This window comes from Sphaerodactylus townsendi, linkage group LG01 (assembly GCF_021028975.2).
Source record: "Sphaerodactylus townsendi isolate TG3544 linkage group LG01, MPM_Stown_v2.3, whole genome shotgun sequence".
Taxonomy (NCBI): Eukaryota; Metazoa; Chordata; class Lepidosauria; order Squamata; family Sphaerodactylidae; genus Sphaerodactylus; species Sphaerodactylus townsendi.
The window spans coordinates 151,570,634-151,592,302 of record NC_059425.1 but is presented as its reverse complement, the minus strand read 5'-3'; the positions used below and the strand labels follow the sequence as shown (position 1 = coordinate 151,592,302).

The 21,669-nt window shown below is 41.1% G+C and overlaps 1 protein-coding gene across 1 annotated transcript in view; it reads right to left on the bottom strand.

Moving 5' to 3' along the window:
* Window positions 1-21,669, bottom strand: part of CSMD1 (CUB and Sushi multiple domains 1) — a 1,361,167-nt gene that overhangs the window by 622,433 nt on the left and 717,065 nt on the right. Inside the window, exons 4-5 of the mRNA XM_048497567.1 lie at window positions 21,114-21,308; window positions 1,386-1,593 (exon numbers count right to left, since the gene is read on the bottom strand). Of these exons, the coding sequence (XP_048353524.1) occupies window positions 1,386-1,593; window positions 21,114-21,308 (403 nt within the window). The remainder of the gene's footprint in view (window positions 1-1,385; window positions 1,594-21,113; window positions 21,309-21,669) is intronic.

Here is a 21,669-nt window from a genome sequence, read left to right as displayed (position 1 = left end):
ACTCCTCAAGAAAAAAGAATTGCTTGTGTATAATATTATATGAATAATTTCTTTTTTCGTCGTCTTCAGATGTTTCGATTCTTTCTTTTTAAAAAACGAGAAGAATTCTGAAGGCAAAAAAATAAGAAAGGAAAAGATATGGCTTATTTCAATGATATGTCTCTATATCACTGAAAAGTCAATCAGCAACCTCATTATATTATGAAACATATCTGATTTAGTAACTGATTTAGTAATTTAGTACTTTAAAATGGTGTGAAAAATTATCTAATCAAAAGGAAAACATTTTTAAAATTCCTTTTTCTCCCCATAAAAACACTCTCCCACTTTAACTTCATGTACATCTAGAGCTTAGTACTAAATAAGTCTACATGCAACACTTTTAACTTTATCCCTTTAACCTCATGGATTGCATTTAGAATCCTAGTGGCAAACGGTGATATCTGTTCATGTTCTGACATAATAAAGCAACATGATTTCAAATTAGTAGAGTATACTAGATAATCCTACTGTCCTTATGTAGGAACTCAATAAATAATCTTGTGCAAGCATGTGTGCGATATCAATGTAATGATCAAATATAAAAAAAGAAGGTAACAATTAAGATAGAAATAATAATAGTCAGGAATGACATGCCACTCCTGAATTTCAAATTGCCCTCTCCTCCCATATTCCTGCTGGAAAACAGAACTCACCCAAACAGGTAACTTTGCCAAGAAAAATTTCTTGGTAGCAATTCCAGAGGTGAAGCCACTGTTGCAGCAAAAGGAAACAGACTCTTGAGGCACATTAAAATGTATGCAGCTGTCAGGTTTCACAAGACTTCTGTTTATCTTTTTGTTATGATATACCAAACTACACAACATATGCCCACATATTTCATTTTGTCCTGACTTGGCTAGAATTTTCACCATAATTCATCAAAAGGAAAAACAGCACTAAGTGGTATAACTCTGTGTGTGTGTGCGCGCGTGTAATATCAAAATGAGGAATTTTTTTTCATTACACATTCTTCTTAGAAGTGTAATGTATATGAAGAGGTTATGTTGACTCACAGCAAAAGCATTCTCACGCCATCCATCAGAGGGCAGTATCTTACCAGCTCATCATTTTTACATATTTCTAAGATGTGCATTTCTCCCCTCTCTATTCAGTAGTATCAATACTTTTAAAAAGCAATTAACCATTAAGTGTTTTTAGAACACCATTCACTGACAGGGATCTAAACACAGTCATTCTTGATGTTCTTTCTTTCTTCTTTTTTTTGGCTTGGATAATATAGTACTACTTACTTTAAGTGAAACGATTGAGCCAACACAATTTAAATACAATATCAAATGGCTTCTACAGGTTGAAATGGCCCAACGAAGCTTGTCTGGACTTACCAGATAGATGGTGCTTCAGTTCCACTGATCTCTAAGAAATCATAGCCTTCTTCTAGTTGAAAATCCGTAAAGACCAGAGCAATGGTATCTCCGGGCTCAGCTAGAATGGTCCACGTGCAATCAGCGTTGTTGTCATACTCTGATGGAAAGTGAGGACTTGAAATAATTCCACTTGTCCCTCGGAGGGTTCCCCCACAAGCACCTTCCGCTGATTAAAAAAATGTAAAATAGTTGGTCTCAGTGGTAAACAAAATCATCTCCATTTTAAGATAGTAAAATTAACCATACATTCAAAGAGCAATATACAGACTTCAGGAATTTCTAGCTGATTCCCCACCTTGGGAAAAATTTAAGCATATATTGTTTTCACTGTGCTTTAACAACTGGGGGAAACTGTGGAACTTCTCCTCCTGCAGCAATTATGACATAATATGAAACCTGAATTTCTCTGTAATATCAGATAGTTAGGACAGAATGTGACAATAATCAGCCTTTCTAAGTACTTATTCAATAAGGTAGTTACTTCCACGTAATCAACTTACATAACTATATCAACAAGCTCAAGTATATTCCAAAAGCTAGCCCTGGAGTTCTGACATCACAAAATAAAAAGGCATCTAAAAAGAAATGAAAAAACAAAGGCCCCTTCCGCACACGCAAAATAATGTGTTTTCAAACCACTTTCACAAGTGTTTGCAAGTGGATTTTGCTATTCCGCACAGTTTCAAAGAGCACTAAAAGAAGTTTGAAAGTGCATTATTCTGCATGTGCGGAATGAGCCAAATAATGGAGATGATCCAATGCTTCATGTGGGGTGATATATTTGGGAGACATGAGGAAAGGAAACTTGGAAATAAATAGTATTACTACACCACTGCAATAATAGATATTGTAATAATAGATATTTCAAGGAAAAGAAGTTGAAAGGGCAGCTACAGCAAGTGTCTCAATATGGGAATGATCATAGCTGAAATTTCAGATTATTTCTTCCAATGTGAATTACTGTCCTGATTTCTGACCTATTCTTGGTGGGATTATTTTTTTTAATAGGAATGTACACCATTTAGAGCCAGCATGGTGTAGTGGTTAAGAGCAGGGTGGACTCTGATCTGGAGAACCGGGTTGGTTTCCCTACTCCTCCACATGAGCAGTGGACTTTTATCCGATGAACTAATTTGTTTCCCTGCTCCTACACACGAAGTCTGCTGGGTCACCTTGGGCCAGTCAGAGTACTTCAGAATTCTCTCAGCCGCCACCTACCTCACAAGGTGCCTCTTGTGGGGAGAGGAAAGGAAAAGAGTTTGTAAGCCTCTCTGAGCCTCCTTATAGGACAGAAAGGGGGGATAAATCCAAACTTCTTGTTATTATTCCTAACTGTTACAGTGAGCCAGGAAGATGCTCAGATTCTAGGATATATGCAAGGGTGTAGCTGCAGAAAACAGAATTGGGGGCAAGAACTAAAAACCATTTTTAGATAACTGTATCAAAGCAGACTCACCAAGGAAATCTCTATGCAGAGATAGGCACTGGCAACTACCTCCATATGACTCCTGCCTTGAAAATCTACAAGGTTTGCCCCAGTTGGCTGTGACTTGATGGGACTTTCCACCATCACCAAGTTTATAGAAGTATAATCCAGCATCCACTATAGCAGTTAAGGAGTTGAGATATTCCCATATAAGGAAGAACAGGTGCAATTCTCCCAGATTTGTTGGAGAGCCTGAAGTTGTAGGTAGTTCACCTTAGAAGGACTCCAGGTTTGTTACGAAGTATATATTGATACTTCAGGTATGATAATTTTTGTATTTCCTTGCTGAAAGGGGGGATTGTGTTTAGTTGGCTAATAGTTCATATTTTGGTTTTCTGTTATGAATGTTGTCATGGATGTTATACGAATTCTCCCAGATTTGCTGGAGAGCCAGAAGCAGTAGGTAATTCACCTGAGAAGAACTCGCAAGTTTGTTATGAACTATATATTGATATTTCAGAACTATGCTTGAACGCTTGAAGAAAAGAACAGACGACTCAGCAACGGCAAGGCAAAACTGCAAGCCAAACCATCTCTAAGGGACCCAGACAAAAGCCAGAAAAAGACTGAGACTCTGCTAGTCTGTTCGAGCACAACAGGCCTGAACCATTACATGTTAATTATTGTTGTTCTATTTGATTTACTGTTCTGCACATTTTTTCTTATGAAAGAAAGAACGAGAAAAGAAAGAACAAATTGGAAAATGGAGTGTGACAGGGTGGGATCAGTGTCAAAAAATGAACTTTTAGTTTTCAATTGAGAATAATATCCCTCTAAAAATGTAAGTTGGATTACAGAAAGCCAACTTAGACATGAAGAAATCTGTATAATTACTGTTTTTCCCCAGTGTATATTTAAAGTATGTCTTTAAATTTCCAATAAATTGTTGATAGAAAAAAAAAGAAAATATGTGTTCTTGCAGTGAAAACGTTGAGCCTCGCTTGTCTCAAGATTACATATAACTTTTGTGAAGTCCTACAGCACCTAATCCATTGTAGGCATGCCTGCCCACTTCTCAGGATACCTCAACCATGAACCCTTACCCTTAAGACAATCGGAGACACAGAAATAATTGAATCCTGTACTAATTTTAGAAAGTTAACAACTCTAAATTTGTTCCAGTGTTTCTTAATCCTGCCATCTCTTCATGAAGCTTAGAACAGCTTAACATGTCCATTTTATCCTAACAACTCCAAGAAGTGTGTTTGGCTGGGAGAGCATGATTGTCTCAAAGTCTCCCAGTGATCTTCCATGGCAGTGTGGGGGATTCAAACCCACATCTCCCATATTCTAGTTCCCTACCCTCAACTACTACAACACACCGGCTATCAGTGAGGAAAGGCTGAGCAGGGCACATATATGCAAGAAGCAGCCTACAGCACCTAATCCGTTGTTGGCATGTCTGCCCACTTCTCAGGATACTCAGCCATGAACTTCTGTCATGCTGGTGTTCTTACCCTTAAGAACTATTAGCACTAGCCTAGATTTGCTTGTAGCTTTGATGGTTCCTCACAGTAGTGTCCTGATGGTGTCTAGAACCTGATGGTGTCTAAAATATAGGTTGACCAGCATTTTGATCCCAGTAGAGTAGGGTATGTGGGGGGTATATTGATGTGTCTGTGTGGGATGTGTTTGGTATTGGGAAGTAGGCAACATAGTTTATAGATGAGGGTGTGCCATTCAGTAAGGTTACCTGTTCTGGAGATTTGGGAGTGGAGCCTGGGATGGCAGAATTTGGGGAAGTGAGCTCAGTGGGGATATGAGGTCATCATGTCCAGCCTCCAAAGAAATGATCTCTGCAACCTGGAGATCAATTGTAATTTGGGAGAACTCCCGGCCCAACCTGGAAGTTGGCATCCATAGTTCAGTGTGTGAGTGTGTGCATCCGGAACGTGATGGAGTGTTGGGGAATTGTTGTACACAGGTGGAGACAAAAGGGGGAAGAAGGAACTTTGGTGGCAGGGGAAAGATTGGCGGCGGGAACAGGTCCAGGAGGGTGCTGCTTCCCTGGCCCTGTCTTCACTGCCAGTCACCCTCCAGCCACCACTGACTAGAAAGTAAAGTCAGCTTAATTTTAAAGCAACACAGGCTTTTTTCAGTTGAAGCAGCAGGGGGGAATTAAGGTGTTGGTGCAGGAGAAGGTGTTGGCCGGGAGTTCAGGGCTCCAGCTCCGCATTCCTGGGGGGGAAATATGGGGACTGATGGTTGAATGCATTCCCCCATCTGACACAGGAAAGTTGCTCCCAAAGGCTTAAGTCTTCACCACCACCACCCCCTTATGACACCCATGGATATATATAAGCAACACTTTCTAGACTAAACAACATAAAGTATATAGTCTATGGCAGGGGTAGGGAACCTTTAACACTCAGAGAGTCATTTGGACCCGTTTTCCACAGGAAAAGAAAACACTTGGAGCCGCAAATAATTTTTGACATTTAAAATAAAGTTAACACTATATATATTGGGGTTTTTTAACCTTTTACTCTGCTCATTCTGAGAAGCGCATGGATGCGCCCGCCCTGCTGCCTGCAGGGCAGGCAAGGATGGGGCCGGCGGCTCGGCTCGTGGAGCCACAGTGCAAGGGCAGAAGAGCCGCATGCGGCTCTCGAGCCATGGAGTTCCCTACCCCTGGTCTATGGGATTTCAAATGACACCTTATAAATGGCTGAGCAATCTCAGAGGATATTTAAAGAAAGCTGGCAGGCATACTTGCCTGTAGCTTTTGTGGGTTTTCTTGCACTGTAATTACAAAACCTTAATAAATTCTTGGTTTGCCTCAAAAGAGCACTATTACTTCCCTCAGAAAATTCTGAGCGGGAGACTGTTTTTGAGACTTGAATTAATTGGAACATGTGTATGAAGTATGGAAAGGTTTGTGGCATTTAAATGATCCAGACTGAAGTTCAGTGCTTGCCTGCCACTGGGTCTTGTATTAAAAAATTTCAGCCATGATACAGCAGAAAAAAATGACACCATGAACCTGGAATAGTTCTTCTGTATGTAACTGCTGCATTGTCACAGTGCATAAACTATAAAATTCCACTGAAAGCTTAAAGGGAAAAAATGAATGTATTAGCGTTTAGCATTAAAACATATGTAATTACGAAAAAAGCAACTCTGCAGCTCACTGATATGAAAAATTAAAAACTCATTAAGTTGTCGACAAAGATGGTTGCATGACTGAAGACTAAAAGAAAGCAGGAATAATGAACACTATTTCTGCAATAATGGAAGGAATAAGCAAAAAGCACTTCTGTCATTACCACGTATTTTATTTTTTCAACCTACTTTAGTCATCATCCTTATGCATTATATACAAAGTATCATAATTAATAAGCACATTTTTCAAGGTCTCTGGCTCAAGAAGCTATCAGCAAAACCATTAAAGGGATTAGATTTAAATGCCAAGGCACAGCATTGTAGGTGGCCTATGATCAAATGCTTGACACAGGAATCAATTCCTAAAAGTACAATTAGAAGGAAAAGGGGGGAAATGTCCTTTTTTTGTGTGTGGTCAGTGGGACGATTTCACTTAGAGATGTCTCCTGAAAGAATCAGAGAAAAAAGAAGTACCTGCAGTCCATCACGCGAAAGGATCTCAAATTGGGCTTCTGCAGTTCTGACTTTTGCATTAGTTCAGAGTCACTCAGAAGCAAAACATATTTCTTTTTCCTAGATCATTTTGGCCCTTTCCCCACTTTCCTTAAGCCCCGAGCTACTCTCCTAAAGTAGCGCGGGGTTCAGCTGCCCTCCCCACTTCAGGGGCGGCAAGAACGCAGCCGCCCCGATGCTGCTTCTCTTGCGCCCCCTCCATGTGCGGAATTTCTGGCGCCTTTCAACAACCCCGCGCAGAGCGCGGGGTTTTGGGGAAGCCGGGGCGCGCGCCAGGAATAGCACGCACCGGGAATTGCCCGCAGCAACCCTTGGGCAAAGTTGAGTGGGGAAAGGGCCACTGAGGACCTTTACGAATGCTCAGTTTTCTTCCTTCTAACTTCCTGTTTCCTGGGGAGGGGGTCAGTTCTGCATGCATTTTGCTCCCTCTAGTGGTCACTTTGATATAACACCACTTTTTATCAAGCACAAAAAGCTGCTGATTTAAACTGGAGGGAGAAATGTTTTGTTTAAAGCTGTGTGATGTTGAATCGATCCTCAGAAGGAACAAGGATGCATGCAAAACTAACCCCCCGCCCCTGAAGAAACAGGAAGTTACACACAAGAAAACTAAGAGTACATAAAAGCCCTGTGTCTCCATATCCATCATTCTTCAGTCAAGGAATTCCAAGCCAGAGCACTGAGTCATTTCACTAACACAGCTGGTGGCAAGTTATTTGTACACCCAACACTGTATCTTTGTCTTAGTTCTCATTCTACTCAACTTAGATTTATCTTTGTCTTAGTTCTCATTCTACTCAACTTGTATCATTTCATAGAACTGCTGTGGGCATGTAATTATCTCAGATTGACCATCAGCCCAAGACTGGTTCTCAGAACTGTGCACACTCTACAGAATATGATGATCGCATCACAGAATATGATGATCTCATGATAGAGACTTGTTGCCTGTAAATTGGTTTAGGGATTTCCCTCCCAGTGTATGTGTGTTTGTGCTTTAGATTCATCTGTTGCCCACCTCATGTATAGTGCACAAGTTTAAGGATATATATGTTTTAAATATTTTCATTAAAATTGAGTTTTTAATCTTGTATTAGAGCCAGACAGGGGTATTGTGTTTTGGCTGTTGGCATGTAATTATCTCCCCAGAAAAAACTAGAAACCAGGAAAAAAGATTCTAACTCCTTGCTATATATATATATGCAAAGGGAAAATATAATGGGTGTACAGAGCAATACAAACCATTGGAGGGAGGGGGACTTCACACAGATCCCGTCCCCCAAACAAGTTTGCCCACTTTATTTCCCTCAACCTTGGACTGGAGCCACTCCTACATGAACAGCCAGGCAGGAGGTACTTTATTTCCCTTCCTTCCACCACACCGTCCACAGTCAGGGAGAATCTGCCTGCCTGCCATTCTGTGTAGGTCACCCAGCAGGTTCTGGGCAGATTCTCTAAGGTACTGTCATGACCCTCTAAGGTCTTAGCTTGGGTACTGCCATGTTTCTAGCTTTTGACAGCTTCCAGCTTAAACATCCTGGGAAAGTTTGCTTGTGCTCAGTGGTTATCTGGGCAACTGCAAGGGGGAGAGAGTGAAAACCATTGAGTTCCCTTTGTTTGGCCCCATTAGCACTGTTTCTTGAATGTGTGTGTGTGCATGTGACCGTCCTCCCTCTTCCCTCATGCTTGTGTGTGTGTGTGTGTGTGTGTGTGTGTGTGTGTGTGTGTGTGTGTGTGTGTGTCTTCTTGCCTCTGGAAAATGGGTGGGTGGGTCTCTGCTGGGGAATGTAATCTGTCACCTGCACTCTCATTTTTAGTTAAGACAATGAAATCATCAGCTTTTCAATGCTTGTCATCAATAAATGAGAATTCTGCTTTTTAAAGTACTGATTCCCTCTCCTCCTTGTTTTGCTTGCTGACACACCAAAATCTTCTAAGGTAAATTGGGGCAATTTGGTCCTAAATAAATAAATAAATTTTGCCCCTGCTCTAACAAACAACAGTGTTCTCACATGATCATTTCCTGAAACTGCTGCAGTTCCAAAAGTTGATTAGAAATGAGTCTGCCTTCTTTTTTTCCTTCGCCTTTTTAACATGTTAATGTATTGGCATACTGTTCCTTTGAGTTTTCCTCAGCCCTTCTATGCCAACACAAGAAACCTTAGGAGCAAATCCACACAAAAACAAAGAAGTAATTAAAAACATATCTGGGCACATTTGGGTCCTAGCAGAAAGAGAGAAACTGCAGTGTTAAATCTCCCTGCGCTACTTTAATACATACAGCGTAACAAAGGGATCTGACTTTATGTGCAAAGATTTGAGGTCTACGGTTATCGTGAGAATCTGCCTGCAACTCCTAACCAAAGCTGACATCACCTTAAAATCCCTCTACCTGTGATTATTTATAGTTCTCATTTCTACAACTCACTGGAAGGATTTGGCAAGGCAAAAAAAAGGCCCTTTTCAGAGTTTATTTCTTCAGTTTGTCTGTACTTTGTGCATTCAGTTTGCCCTTTCACATATAGCATTCTAGGGCCAACACACAACAATGAACTTTGAGAGGAAGGGATAAAACTAGTAATTGCAAAATTCACCCTACACACACACACAAAGATCACCAAAGGAAACTCACACTCTACTCTGACCTACTCTTTGAAATTGCTTTTTGACTATTCATGATGAAAATTCAAGTGGCTGATGTTCCTTTGAAGCTTCAAACGTTTCAGTTAATGTTATCTTCTGTCTGAGCAAAGAAAACAGCTTAACAAATGACATGCCAATACTTCAGTGCACAAAACTAATACAGAGATATTGATTTCCAAAGAGGTCAACATCAATGCTAGAGTTAGACTAAATCATAAGTGACCTTGGAAATGGAAGAGGCATGTTCCAACTCTCCCCCCCGCCCGCCGTGCCCCATTAAGGTTCATTGCTGTGATCACTTTCAAAGGACAATATCTTATCATGGATTCAGCAACAAATGACACAAAATATGCTACAATGATGTTGGAAACCCCTAAAATGCTTGTTCCTGTGTTTCTGGCAGTTGACAGTAGAGACAGGGTGTCAGATGCTGTCTGGATTAAAAGTAACAGAATACAAAGGCTAGACCTCCCTTTCTATCTCAGGAATTGCAAACAGCCATTTCACATTTCAGCTGAATGGCCAGCAAGATACTTTAGTAGCAGAAACATTCTCCAGGAAACATTCAAAATGAGGAAGGAGAATACAGGATATTGTGGGACAATTGTTAAGGGCTTTTGAAATCTTCAAATGAAATCATGCTTTGGAGCTGAGTATTATCAATATACTGATGGTACCCAAATATATGTCACTTATCATGCCTACAGAAGCAGCTGTTTGGTCTTGAACCAAGATCTTGAAGCAGTGAAGAACAGATGCACAAAAACAAGCTACAACCAAACTGAGGTATCCAGAAGTGATATTGGTAGTGAAAATTGATATTGTGGAAGGGGTTGATTAGTAGCTCACTGTTTCATAAGGTTTAGCTACTGTGGGCATTTATCATCAATTTTATACCAGCCACATTGACTTGCTTTTTGCTTCCAGGTTCAATCAAACCATTGCCCCAGCACTGAGGAATGAAATTTCCAAGGAGGTCAGGAAAGCATCAACAGTGGTGACCTTTCTTATGGACTGTAACACTGCTCTTCATCCATTCTCTCTTGTTCTAAACTAAATATAATTTTCTATGCCAGGTGGTCAGAGTGATGGTTTGATGGACTTGGCAAATTTTGTGCTGCATTTCGTATCCTGTTTTACATTTGTGATTCTTAGCCTTATGGGCATGTTATTGGTCAGTGGTTCTTCGGTTTATGGGATGAGACTATCAGATGGCCCACAAAGGCTTATCTAATGGGTCATGTCTCTATGTCGCCTCCATGTTTGCTGCTTTTTAGAAGCATGTGCACACATAGAGAGCCAAGGCAATATGCTTCCTGCTTCTCTTTCCACATAAACCAAGGACTGTCAGGAGCGTAACTCAAAGTCAATTCATCCTATACTATGGATATTTGCTCCCAATTCATTTGCTGTGAATGCTCCCGAGGTCTAATCATGGAACACAAAGTGAGGGGGTCTCCTTAAACGGTGCGCTGATTACCTACTCCAAACAGAGTTTTTAAAAAAGATGAAGAACAAAAGCTAACAGGACTAGATCTCTGATTTAATCAATTTAAGTGATCCACTTGGAAACAAAGTACAAGACCTACAGCAAGCAATATTTCTGTTTTCTAATCACCATATCCCACCCACCCTTAACAATGGTCAGTATCTCCAAAATTGTGAAAGAAAAGATGGAAAGAAAGAAATAATTCAGAAACATCATTAACCAAACTATGTTGCATTGGCAAACGAATATTTTATATGAAAGCTGCATCCCATCAGCAATTTTTCTACTTACTAGTAACAATGTTCACAAAGGCTTCTCGTATGGACTGCCAACATCAAGGGATGTTCTAACACCCCACTAAGTGCTGCCAGGATATAGGTGTGGAATAATTTTATGAGACAACTTTCCATGAAGTAAGCTGTCAGTGTCATGAATGGAGGCTGGAGGACTCTGTTGGAACCACTGTAAATTCTCTAGCTCTTGGATAAGACAATTTTAAGTAACAGCATTTTTATTTAGCTTTCTTTCCAGTTTATTAGTTTAACTAAATGGCAACCACTAGTGGTTTTAGTTGGCAGAAAGAAACTGAATCAAACAGTTAAAGCCCTTTACATTTAATTTAGAACAGAGTTCAGATTATTATTGCAGTTGCATTCAATTTTACTTTATATTGCAAGGTCCTAATTTGACAGATCATTTAGGATTTGTTTTACTCTGTTATGTTATCACAAAGCAGGCAGAAATACAGCTGTATTTTAATATTACAGAACACAGAGAAAGTCATTAGAAGAGCCGCAAGATCCTTCTTTCTCCATTCTAAGGCGTTTCCATCCTGTTCATCACCAGCAACAGAAGAGATGCAATTAAAAACCTGACTGACATAGTATAAAGCTCTAGCAAGTGACATACTGTCATTTCCAGTCATATTATGTAAGGCTTATCGATTAAAAAAATTGCAGCTTTAGACAGCTCTACATGAACCATGAGCATACATTATTTAGGAAGACTTATTAAAAGTATCTGCAAAGTAGCTACTAGTTCTTTATTAGGTAGCATCTTCTAAAACTCTCAGGGAAAGTTATCAAATTAGGTGCAATGACATAGATCCTTCCCTCAGCAAAATGAGAACAAATGGGGGAGGGGTGCCAAAACCATTTCTAAAGATTTCTGCCCAAGTCATCTGCAGCTTCTAGCATTTGTATATTATTAGCATTTATTAAAATTCTGTGTCCTGCAGTGACATTTTGAAACAACCCATTGTCACCATTAAATTGTGCACATCCGTGCCAAATTGACAGTTTATGACATTCCCTCATACAATTTGGAATCATCCCAAGCTGTTTCATTGAGCCTTTAACAATCAGACAGTCATATTTGTAATGTGATCAAAACATAAAATCTGGCTTTAAAAAAAACAAGCAAAGGTTCTGTGCTTTTCCTGATGTGTAAGTAAGTGCTGTCAAATCAATATCAATGTATGGAGACCCAAGGTGTCAGACTAGGACCGGGGAAACCCAGTTTCAGATCCCTGTGTGCCATGGAAGCTTGCTCAGTGATCCTGGGCCAGTCACACACTTTCAGTCCTGGCCTTGGCTAGTATTTAGATGGGAGACCTCCAAGGAATATCATCGCTATGGCATGGAGACAGGCAATGGCACATTACCCCCCCCCCCCCCCAGGGTCTCTTGCCATGAAATTCCCAAGGGGTCATCATAAGTCAGCTGTGACTTGATGGCAGGAAAACAAAGAATTAATGACATCCAGACCATCCTATTGCTATCATCCTTGCTCAGATCTTAGAAAATTGAGGGCTGTGGTTTCCTTGATTGAGTCAATCCATTTAATGTTGGATCTTTCTCTTTTCCTGCTGACTTTTCTCATACTCTGACTAAAGTACAATAGCTTCAGTTTTGGTCCTTTTAACGTCTAGGGAGAAGTCAGCCTTCATTTGATCTAGAAACCACTTATTTGTCTTTTTGGCAGTCCACGGGATCCATAAAACTAATCTCCAATGCCACATTTCAAATGAATCAATTCTTCGTGTCAGCTTACTTCGTTGTCCAGCTTTCACACCCATACATAGTATAGGATGAATTGTCTTGATCTTAGTTACCAGTGACACATCAGCCAATTACCACGGCTGGCTCTGTCCCACCCTTGCCCCACTCTGGTGCAAAAGTCACACCAGAAATGCTCTTGCTTTCTGCGGAGATAGCAAAAAGCACAGATGGGGCAAGAGGAAGTGGACTGGGACAAGAAATCTTGTCACTAAATGGTTCCTCTCTCAGTGTGCCACAGGGAGGAAGCACATCAGGGCAAGATGCCAGCCCATCCTTACTTTGAAGAATCTTTTATAGCCCCATTCATGGCTATAATTTTGAATACAAATTCAAAATCAGGAAATACATCCACACACTACTCAAGACCCCTGGGGGAAAGGGTCTGAAGCTGGACCCTTTGCCTATCAACCCATGATCTCTTCATCTGTATTACATAATACAGATGGATTACAGTGAACAGCCACGACCACTGTGATTCGAACTGGTGAAATCACAATCTATAACTTGAAAAACTATATCTCAGCTTTGACTACCAAACTCCACTTCAGAACTGTAATAGTTAACTACATTGATCATTGTTATTCTTACATGGTTGACAGTTTGAAGAATAATATTTTTTGGCATCTGACAAAGTAAAGGCTGAAAGCTTAGGCTGGAATAAATTATGTTACCCTTTAAGATGCTTTGGATTTCAGTTATTTTACTGGAAATTCTAATGTGTTAAGCAAGCACATCTATAATTACTTAACAACAGCAACTATTATTGTGAAAGTATTAAGTAAAATAATTGCAAAATTAGCCATTTCTAAATATCAGCAAAATTATCTCAATTTGTAAGAATCAGCAAAATTAGCAGAAAAGGGAATTCTACATACATAGTACATTTTTTTGCAAATTTGAGTACACTAATAGGATACTTGTAAAGGATAAAGTGTTATGATAAAATATTGTACAAGAATTACACAATGCAAAATCCATCAGTGCCAAACATTTTTAAGTTTAAGGTGCAGCCAATTGAACATGAGGCTGAAATCCAAAACATACCAATACAGCAAGTGTCACTGACTTATTTGTGCATAAAAGTACCCTGTAAACATGCCTACTTATGGCTGGACTGTGCTTAACATATATCACTCAAAGTGTCAGCTACGTGGTTTTACTGTCAACAATAGAAAGCCAGCATGGTTAAGAGTGGCTGACGCTAATCTGGACCACTAGGTTCAATTCCCCACTCCTCTACAAGAAGGCTGCTGTTTGGGCCAGTCACACTTCTCTCAGAACTCTCTCAGCCCATGAAGGCAGGCAATGGCAAATAACTTCTGAATGTCTCTTGTCTTGAAAACCCTATAGAGTCTCCATAAGTCAGCCGAGACTTGACAGCAAAATCATACAAACACACACACACACACACACACACACACACACACACACACACACAGTTAACATATACAAACTCCTCTCAGCTCTAATATGAATTAAAATCTGCCATTATGAACTAAAACAAAACAAAACAGAACTCTTGAAGAAAAGTTACACTTCACTTTCAGCCATAACCCAAGTATCCCACCGCCTCATCCTTTTGCAGTTCCCAGACCCTAATTCCTATGACATCGCTCTGCCTTTGTGAGGGTTGTGGTATCGATTTCACTTCAGTACAAGTAGGAACAGATACACTCCTATGGATATAATCAGTTAAATTCTCAAGCTTGTTGCTAAAATGATGGGAGGCTGAAATAATATCATAATCGAGTTATTTTTTGTCAAATGACAGGCTATTTCCTTTCATTCTTAGAATTTTATCTTATATTCAAATAGCAAAGTCAGCCAAATCTTTGGACTCTTAAATCTGGTGACTGGGGCTATGAACAGGCAAGATCATTTTTTTCTACAAACAGATCTCTGTTGCCTGGAGTTCAGTTGTAATTGTGGGATATGTCCAGGTTCCACCTGGAGGATGGCAACCCTAGGCCTGGCAACAATCTCTGGTTGACTTGATACCACCTAACTTGAATGACTTAACTAGGCCTGGCTGCTGACTGCAGTACAATAGCAGCCACCCTATAAAAGCTAGTGTGGTGTAGCGGTTAGATCTTCACAGCAGGGCCTGCACAAACCAGGTTCAAATCCCCATCTTGCTGTGGAAATTCGCTGAGTGATTTCAGACCAGTCACATACTTTCCATCTAACCTACCTCACAGGGTTGTTACGCGGATGAAAAGGAAGAGAGGAGATTAATGTAAGATCAGTGGTGGGATCCAAAACATTTAGTAACAGGTTCCCATGGTGGTGGGATTCAAACTGTGGCATAGCGCCAATGGGGCTGGGCGGGGCACAACGAGAGTGTGGCTGGGCATTCCGGGGGGTGGGGCATTCCTGGGCGGGGCTGTGGCGAGGACACAGCCGCTGTGCCGATCCTTGGGCAGGAAACAAATGCACACAGGCGCGGGCTGCCACGCACACCGGTGCACCTCCTGCTAGACTGGTTCAAGTTCTGCGCGATACTGCTGAGAGGAGGGGCGTAACTAAGGCAAAAATCACGTGGCAAAATCACCAATTAGTAACCCCCTCTCAGCACACACAAATAATTAGTAACCTACTCTCGGGAACCTGTGAGAACCTGCTGGATCCCACCTCTGTTTAAGACACACTGGAGAAAACTGGGACAGAAATAAAGTAAATTGATAGTAATCATAACAGGAGATGTGAGGCAGATAAAAGATAGGTTGGTGAATGGCTGAGAAGAAGAGAGTGAACAGGGAAAGTAGTTAGGAAATGGGGATCGCTGGGTGGAGGGAAAGAGGAAATCATGTAGTGGGGGGAATATAGGAGAATGTGAAGGCCACCCCACAAGTTCTTGAGGGTTCCTATGATGCAAATCGACCTGGCCCAATAGCTGGCATTACTCAACCGGGCCACAGTTTGCCTAGACAGACGCTACCAGGGGCGGGAGAGGGCTGGAAGTTACCCAGAATGACTACTGCTCTCCAGATTACAGAAATCAGTTCCGCTGGAGAAAATGGCTGCTTTGGAGGATGAAGTCTATGGCATTATACCCTGCTGAGGTTGCTTCCCTCCCCCAAACTACTAAGACTCCATCCCAAATTTCCAGAAATTTCCCTACCAGGAGCTGGCATCCCTAAGGGGAGATCCACTGTGAGTCTGGGAGAGCTGCAGCTGCTGCTATGGTGGTAGGGGGAAGCAGGTCGGGCAGAAAGAAAGAAAGAAAGAAAGAAAGAAAGAAAGAAAGAAAGAAAGAAAGAAAGAAAGAAAGACAACCCTGAGCTTGAAAGCCTGGAGGAAGGGGTGAATGTGAAAGACCTTCCACAGTACAGTTGGACTGTGGCTGCAAGGAGTCAGAAAAAAAATCTGCTTGCTATTGCAAAAGTTCTCTTGTGGAAAGAAGATCTCTCTGACCGAAATCGAAGCACAGTTAATTGCACTGTAAGAGACTGATTATGATAAACTACATTGTGGGTTGTGTAAGATCGATAAAGCAGTGACCGTCTATTCAACCCACAAGTCTGTGAGATGCATGTACGATGTTTGACAGATTGTAAGACAAATAAGATCCCTAGGTTTTTAAACCTCAGACCACCAACAGATGACAGTGCGACCAACACTGGCCTCACCACTTCTTCTTTCAGTCCTAGGAAAACCCCATATTAATAATTATCCCTAGGGGAATACAGACCTCATCTCCACCGGCTTTTACAACTGGTTCAGTGGTGTCACCTGGGTGCACATTCTGTGCCTGGCTGGCAAGGGCCAAGTCTAAGGCCTCCGCCCCACACCACTACATCCATCTGAACAGGGGTATTAAGCAGAAGTTGGTGGTCTGGTTGGAATTCCTCAGGACCTCTGGAGGATTTGGTGATCTGGCTGGAATTCCCACAAAACCTCTGGAGCCTTGGCAGCAGCTGGTCACACAGGAAGTGCTGGGTTCTTTAGCCCCAGCAATACAGCAAGCATACAAGGGGTCAGTTGCGGCCTTCTCAGCCTTCTCAGTGCCATTAAACCTGTGTAGGACCATGACTTTCAACAAAGGAGGGGTACTATGTTACCCTGCACTCCTTAGGTGGCAGGGTTTGTCATCAAAGATGTTGCACCTGTATCTGTCTATCATTGTCTTCTACTGCAAGGCTGTGGGAATGCTGACCTGTGCTACTCTATCTGGTGCGATGGGTCATGGAAGGATGGAGCCATCTGGCTCCACACTGCACCAATGGCTGCAAGCTGATATCTCTGATCTCAATCATGGTCCTGTCACTCCAGCTGCTGGAAGTCTGTTCCTTGCTATTTGAAACTAGCTGCCTATTCCTTCACCTTCTTTTGTGATTTTCATTGCAGTGACCTGAAAGTAGGGCCCTGTGAGTTGACAGGCCTGTGGGTTGGAAGCACAGAGGTTCATGTTTGGCTGAGCCACTCCAAGACAATCCAATGTGCACAGTACACAAGGATGGTGCTTGGGGCATCTCCCCCAGGACAGCTCTGCCTGGTGAAGGATATGGCCGAGTACTTCTTGGTGCTGCCTTTAGTCCAAGGTCCCATTCAAATACATGCTTGTGGGTTATGCCTGCACAGCTGGCCTGGGGCTTTCACCAGGGGAGTCTGGCTTCCAGAGAAATGGATAAGGACCACTGGCTGCTGGAACACAGCAGCCTGCAAGGGGTACATCCGCCCTGCCCTGGAATGCTGATTGTTGACTGTGCACGTGTGCCAGCTCTTTCAGGTTCATAGGAGGAGGTTTGGATTACGGACCATAGTATCATCCACTGGGCCAGCATGTGAGTTGTCCTCTGGATGGGAAAGTGACCAAAGGCTTGGCAGCAGCATGGCAATGTCATTGATTGGCTGGAGAGGAATGCATTGTGACACCTTGCTGCCAAACTGGAGTCAGCAATTGGCAAGAGAAAGCCTCCTCGCGTGTTACTTATCCAACTGGGCAAAAACAATCTGCCTTCTTAGAAAGGAGTGGTCCTGGCCTGCTTCATTGTGCCAGATATGGAAGCCCTGGTGTGACAGCTGCCACAGACAACCATTTTTTTAAATCACAGCTTTTGGAGAGGTGGGAATGGCGCAGGGTGAAGGCCCCTGACAGAGTAGAAGTGGGCCTGTAAGGCTGTGGTTCACTGCGTAAAGTGGCTAGGTGGCAAAAATGGGGCCACCCAGATAGTTCACATTACCTAGCAGCCCTGTATCTAAAGAGTTCACCTCTCTGCATGGGATTTGGACACCAGACTCCATAGTATTCAGTATGAACAACCAGTTGTCAGCTTAGGAAGTTTTGGTGGGAGCAAGGAAGGTCCCCCAGGTTGCACATAAGGACTGACCCATTTTGGGGAGAAGGGGCCTGCATGCTGGCCCTCCCCATCAGTGAGGGCCCCCATAAGGGATTTTGGGGATGGGTCAAGCCTCAATGCTGCATGCTGAGGGAAGGCTGCTGGCTGGCTGGCTCCTCCAGGCAGCAAGTGGAGATTCGTTTAGGGGCCAGCATCCAAATGGCACCCACTGCCTTTTCTGCTCCTGGTTCCCCAGTGTGTCACTAGGGGCAGCAAGGGTGCTGCCCAGTGAGTGGATCCATCCCCTTTGTTACACCTCTGCTTCCTCAGCTAAAAAAAAACAATAAACAAGCAGTGACCAGTTTTATTCCATAAAACAGGTGTCTTGTGTGTTTTTGTGAGCCCTGGGCCCTTCTCAAGCAGCAAATGTTTATTACACACAGTGAAATAATAATAATAATAATAATAATAATAATAATAATAATAATAATAATAATAATAATAATAATAATAAGCCTTTATTTGGCATAACAATAATCATAACACAATAAAAAACCTGAGATAAAAGGTACACAAATACAAAGGTTTAAGATAGAATATAAATTATTGATTGTGCATCACCTCCAGTAAAAATCGTGCTACCAATTCACAAGTTTCATTGTCAGAATTGTCCAGAAGGAAAGGGAGTCTACCTGATTCTCCCATTTCACTAGGTATCCTAGAAAGAATATTGGAATATTTTGATCTGATATTAGCAAATTTAGGGCAGCAAAGCAGTTGATGTGCCAAAGTTTCAATTTGTTGTTCACCACAAGAGCATACCCTTTTGCTCATTTCCAAGTTGTTAAATCTACCACGCAATAAAGCGGAGGGGAAAACATTGAAGCGAGCAAGTGTGAGGGCTCTTCTCTAAATAGGATTAGTCAAAAAATACAAATAGGGAGCCATCCTGTTTTGATATAGGGGTATTGAAAGATGTAAGGGTGAACAAGTTTTCATAGCCTTTGGGGGAGGGCGGTATATAAACAAACAAACAAACAAACAAACAAATAGCAGCCCCAATTAAATTAATCCATTCACTTTCCAACAATTTTTGTTTTAACAAGTAGTAGGATTCTGAACTAGATAGTGGGAAAAGCGAGTCGAGAGATATACCAAGTGATTCAATCTTTCTTTCTATCAGAGAGAACCATGGATTAGTCTGAGTATCAGACAAAAGTAGGTGAATCAGAAAGTGCTCATCGTGCGAGAAATGCAGGCGAAGCCAAAATTTAAAGGCTCTCAACCAAGCCCTATAAACTAATGAATTTTGGGCTCCAGTTTCTAAAACAACAGAGGGCCTCACGGCATTACCTGAATTTAGGGCGGGCCCACGCATAATTCTTACTGGAAAAAAAAATTTGGAGTTTGGACAGTACCTCAAAGGAGTAGATCAACTGCTTGGAGCCAGATAGGTTACTCCATAAAAGTAACTGTGCTTCTATCTTAGAGTTAAAGATTTTTTAGTGCTGCTGGGACAAGTGGAGTGACCCTTTCCACTAAAAGAAACGATGCAATGGCAGAATAACTGATGGTAGCTTAGCTGCAATAGCTTAGCTTTTGCACAATGGGGTAACCAGGAGAGGTTATAAGAAAATGTAATTCCAAGATATTTATATTGGTTAACCTGCTCCACTGGCACTTTATTAATTGCCCAGTTATGTTTTTTGTATTGTTTGGCAAAGATCAAAATCTTGGTCTTTTGGTAATTGATGACTAGTCTGTTATCTGTACAGTACTGCCCACATCTATTCATCAGTCGACTAAGTCCAACTTTTGAGCGAGATAGAAGGATGGTATCATCACCATATAGAAGTATTGGAATATGCCTTGAGCCTAATTTAGGGGCATGGTTGTTAATTTCCAATAAGGCTGATGGAAGGTCACTCAAAAATAAATTGAAAAGGGTTGGTGCTAACACACAGCCTTGCCTCACACCTTTAGAGGTAGAAATAGAATTAGTCACAAGACCTTCACATGAGCACTTAACTCTGCAGACAGTGAAATTATATTTTAATTCAACTTTTTCAGAATTGTTTTAGGCCATTGCAAATTTATATATGAACGGAAAGCGGTAACTAGCTCGTTGGAGTGCACTCTGAGGTAGTTATCAGCACTCAGAACAAAGCTAATGGAGTATATAGGGGGAGAGAGAAGGCATGCCAAGTCTTCAGTACTCAACAAGATGCATACTGGCTGTTTCTGCATGCCACTAAAGACCTCCCATTATGTAAACAAAACTAAAAAAAACAAATATAGTAGATGCAAACACCATCAACATCTCTCTTATTGGTCCCTTCCAGTTAATTTCTACCAGATTTCTCTCTCATTTTCTTTTTCACCTCCAAAAGCCTTAACTGTTCAAAACAAATTTTCATATTTGTATTCTCTGAATATGTGAACTTATATTTTTCCAAGTTAGCATATTGATTCACATCAATGTATTTATTCTCATTATATCTCGCCATGTGATCCACTCTAGAAATACAGTCAAAGATTAAGAAAACCTAAAAAGTAAGACTTCCAGGGAAACGGCACTTCAGTCACTCTGGGTGCTCCTAACCATTCTTGCTGAAAGCAGCTATTTTGCTGGCTGTAAAGAGAGTTTTTCCTCAGTTCTCAGCTCTGTAGATATTGGTGACCTAAAATTCGACAAGTGGACCTACTAGTTCTGAGAAAATCTATGATCAGCAAATCTGTGTGAGCCATTTAGCCTCCGCTTCCCCCACCCTTTTTTCTATATCAATTATCTTTTTTTTGCTTCTTCAGTTTTTATTTGATTTGTTCATGTTTACTTTTTTAGTTCTTTTAACTTTTTTCCTTTCCTGTAATTCTTTGTTGATAAAATAAACATTATTTGAAAAAGAAAGAAAACCTAGAAAGTATTGTGCTGTTTTCCCAAGAATATCTTAGGTATCCTTGCTAGATATGGCAATTCTCAGTTGCCAGGGGACCAACATCTAAAGCACATGTTAGGCTCTCACCAAACCATATCAACATACTTGGAATAGGATTTGCATAACTATTTGGTGAGTGTAAAATAATATTTGATTTCAAAGTGTAAAAGACTCTTACCTCTACAAAATGGAACTGGAAAATCCCATGATGCTCCATTTCCAGGACTCATAATACATGTCAGCATAGCATGACCTTCCAAGATATAGCCTGAGATACAACTGTATCGAATTTTGTCTCCAATATTGAATCTTGTGCCATCAAGAATACCTTTAGGAATTTCCCCAGGGTTGCCACATGTATGGCTGGGCAGAACTGTCGACAAAAGAAAACAGATGTTGCTAAGGTAAAGTGTACATCATAAACACATCTATATCAATGAAATCATAACTATACATCTCAAAGTTCTGCTTCTCGGATTTCGTATAGAGCAAATGTATTGCACTTAGGATAAAGGAATAGCAGTAAATGAACAGATGTTGATTAATGAGCAGATACATTTTTTATGTTTTTGACAAAAATACAGCATATCTTATTACACTACATTGTGACATAAGAAACTATGTAGCACTCTGTATAATACAAAACTGTAATTCAACATCACTTGTCTGTAGCTGCAATTTTTTTCAAACAGCTTTCAAGAAGAAAGTGTAAGGACATTTTACGGGGTTAGGAA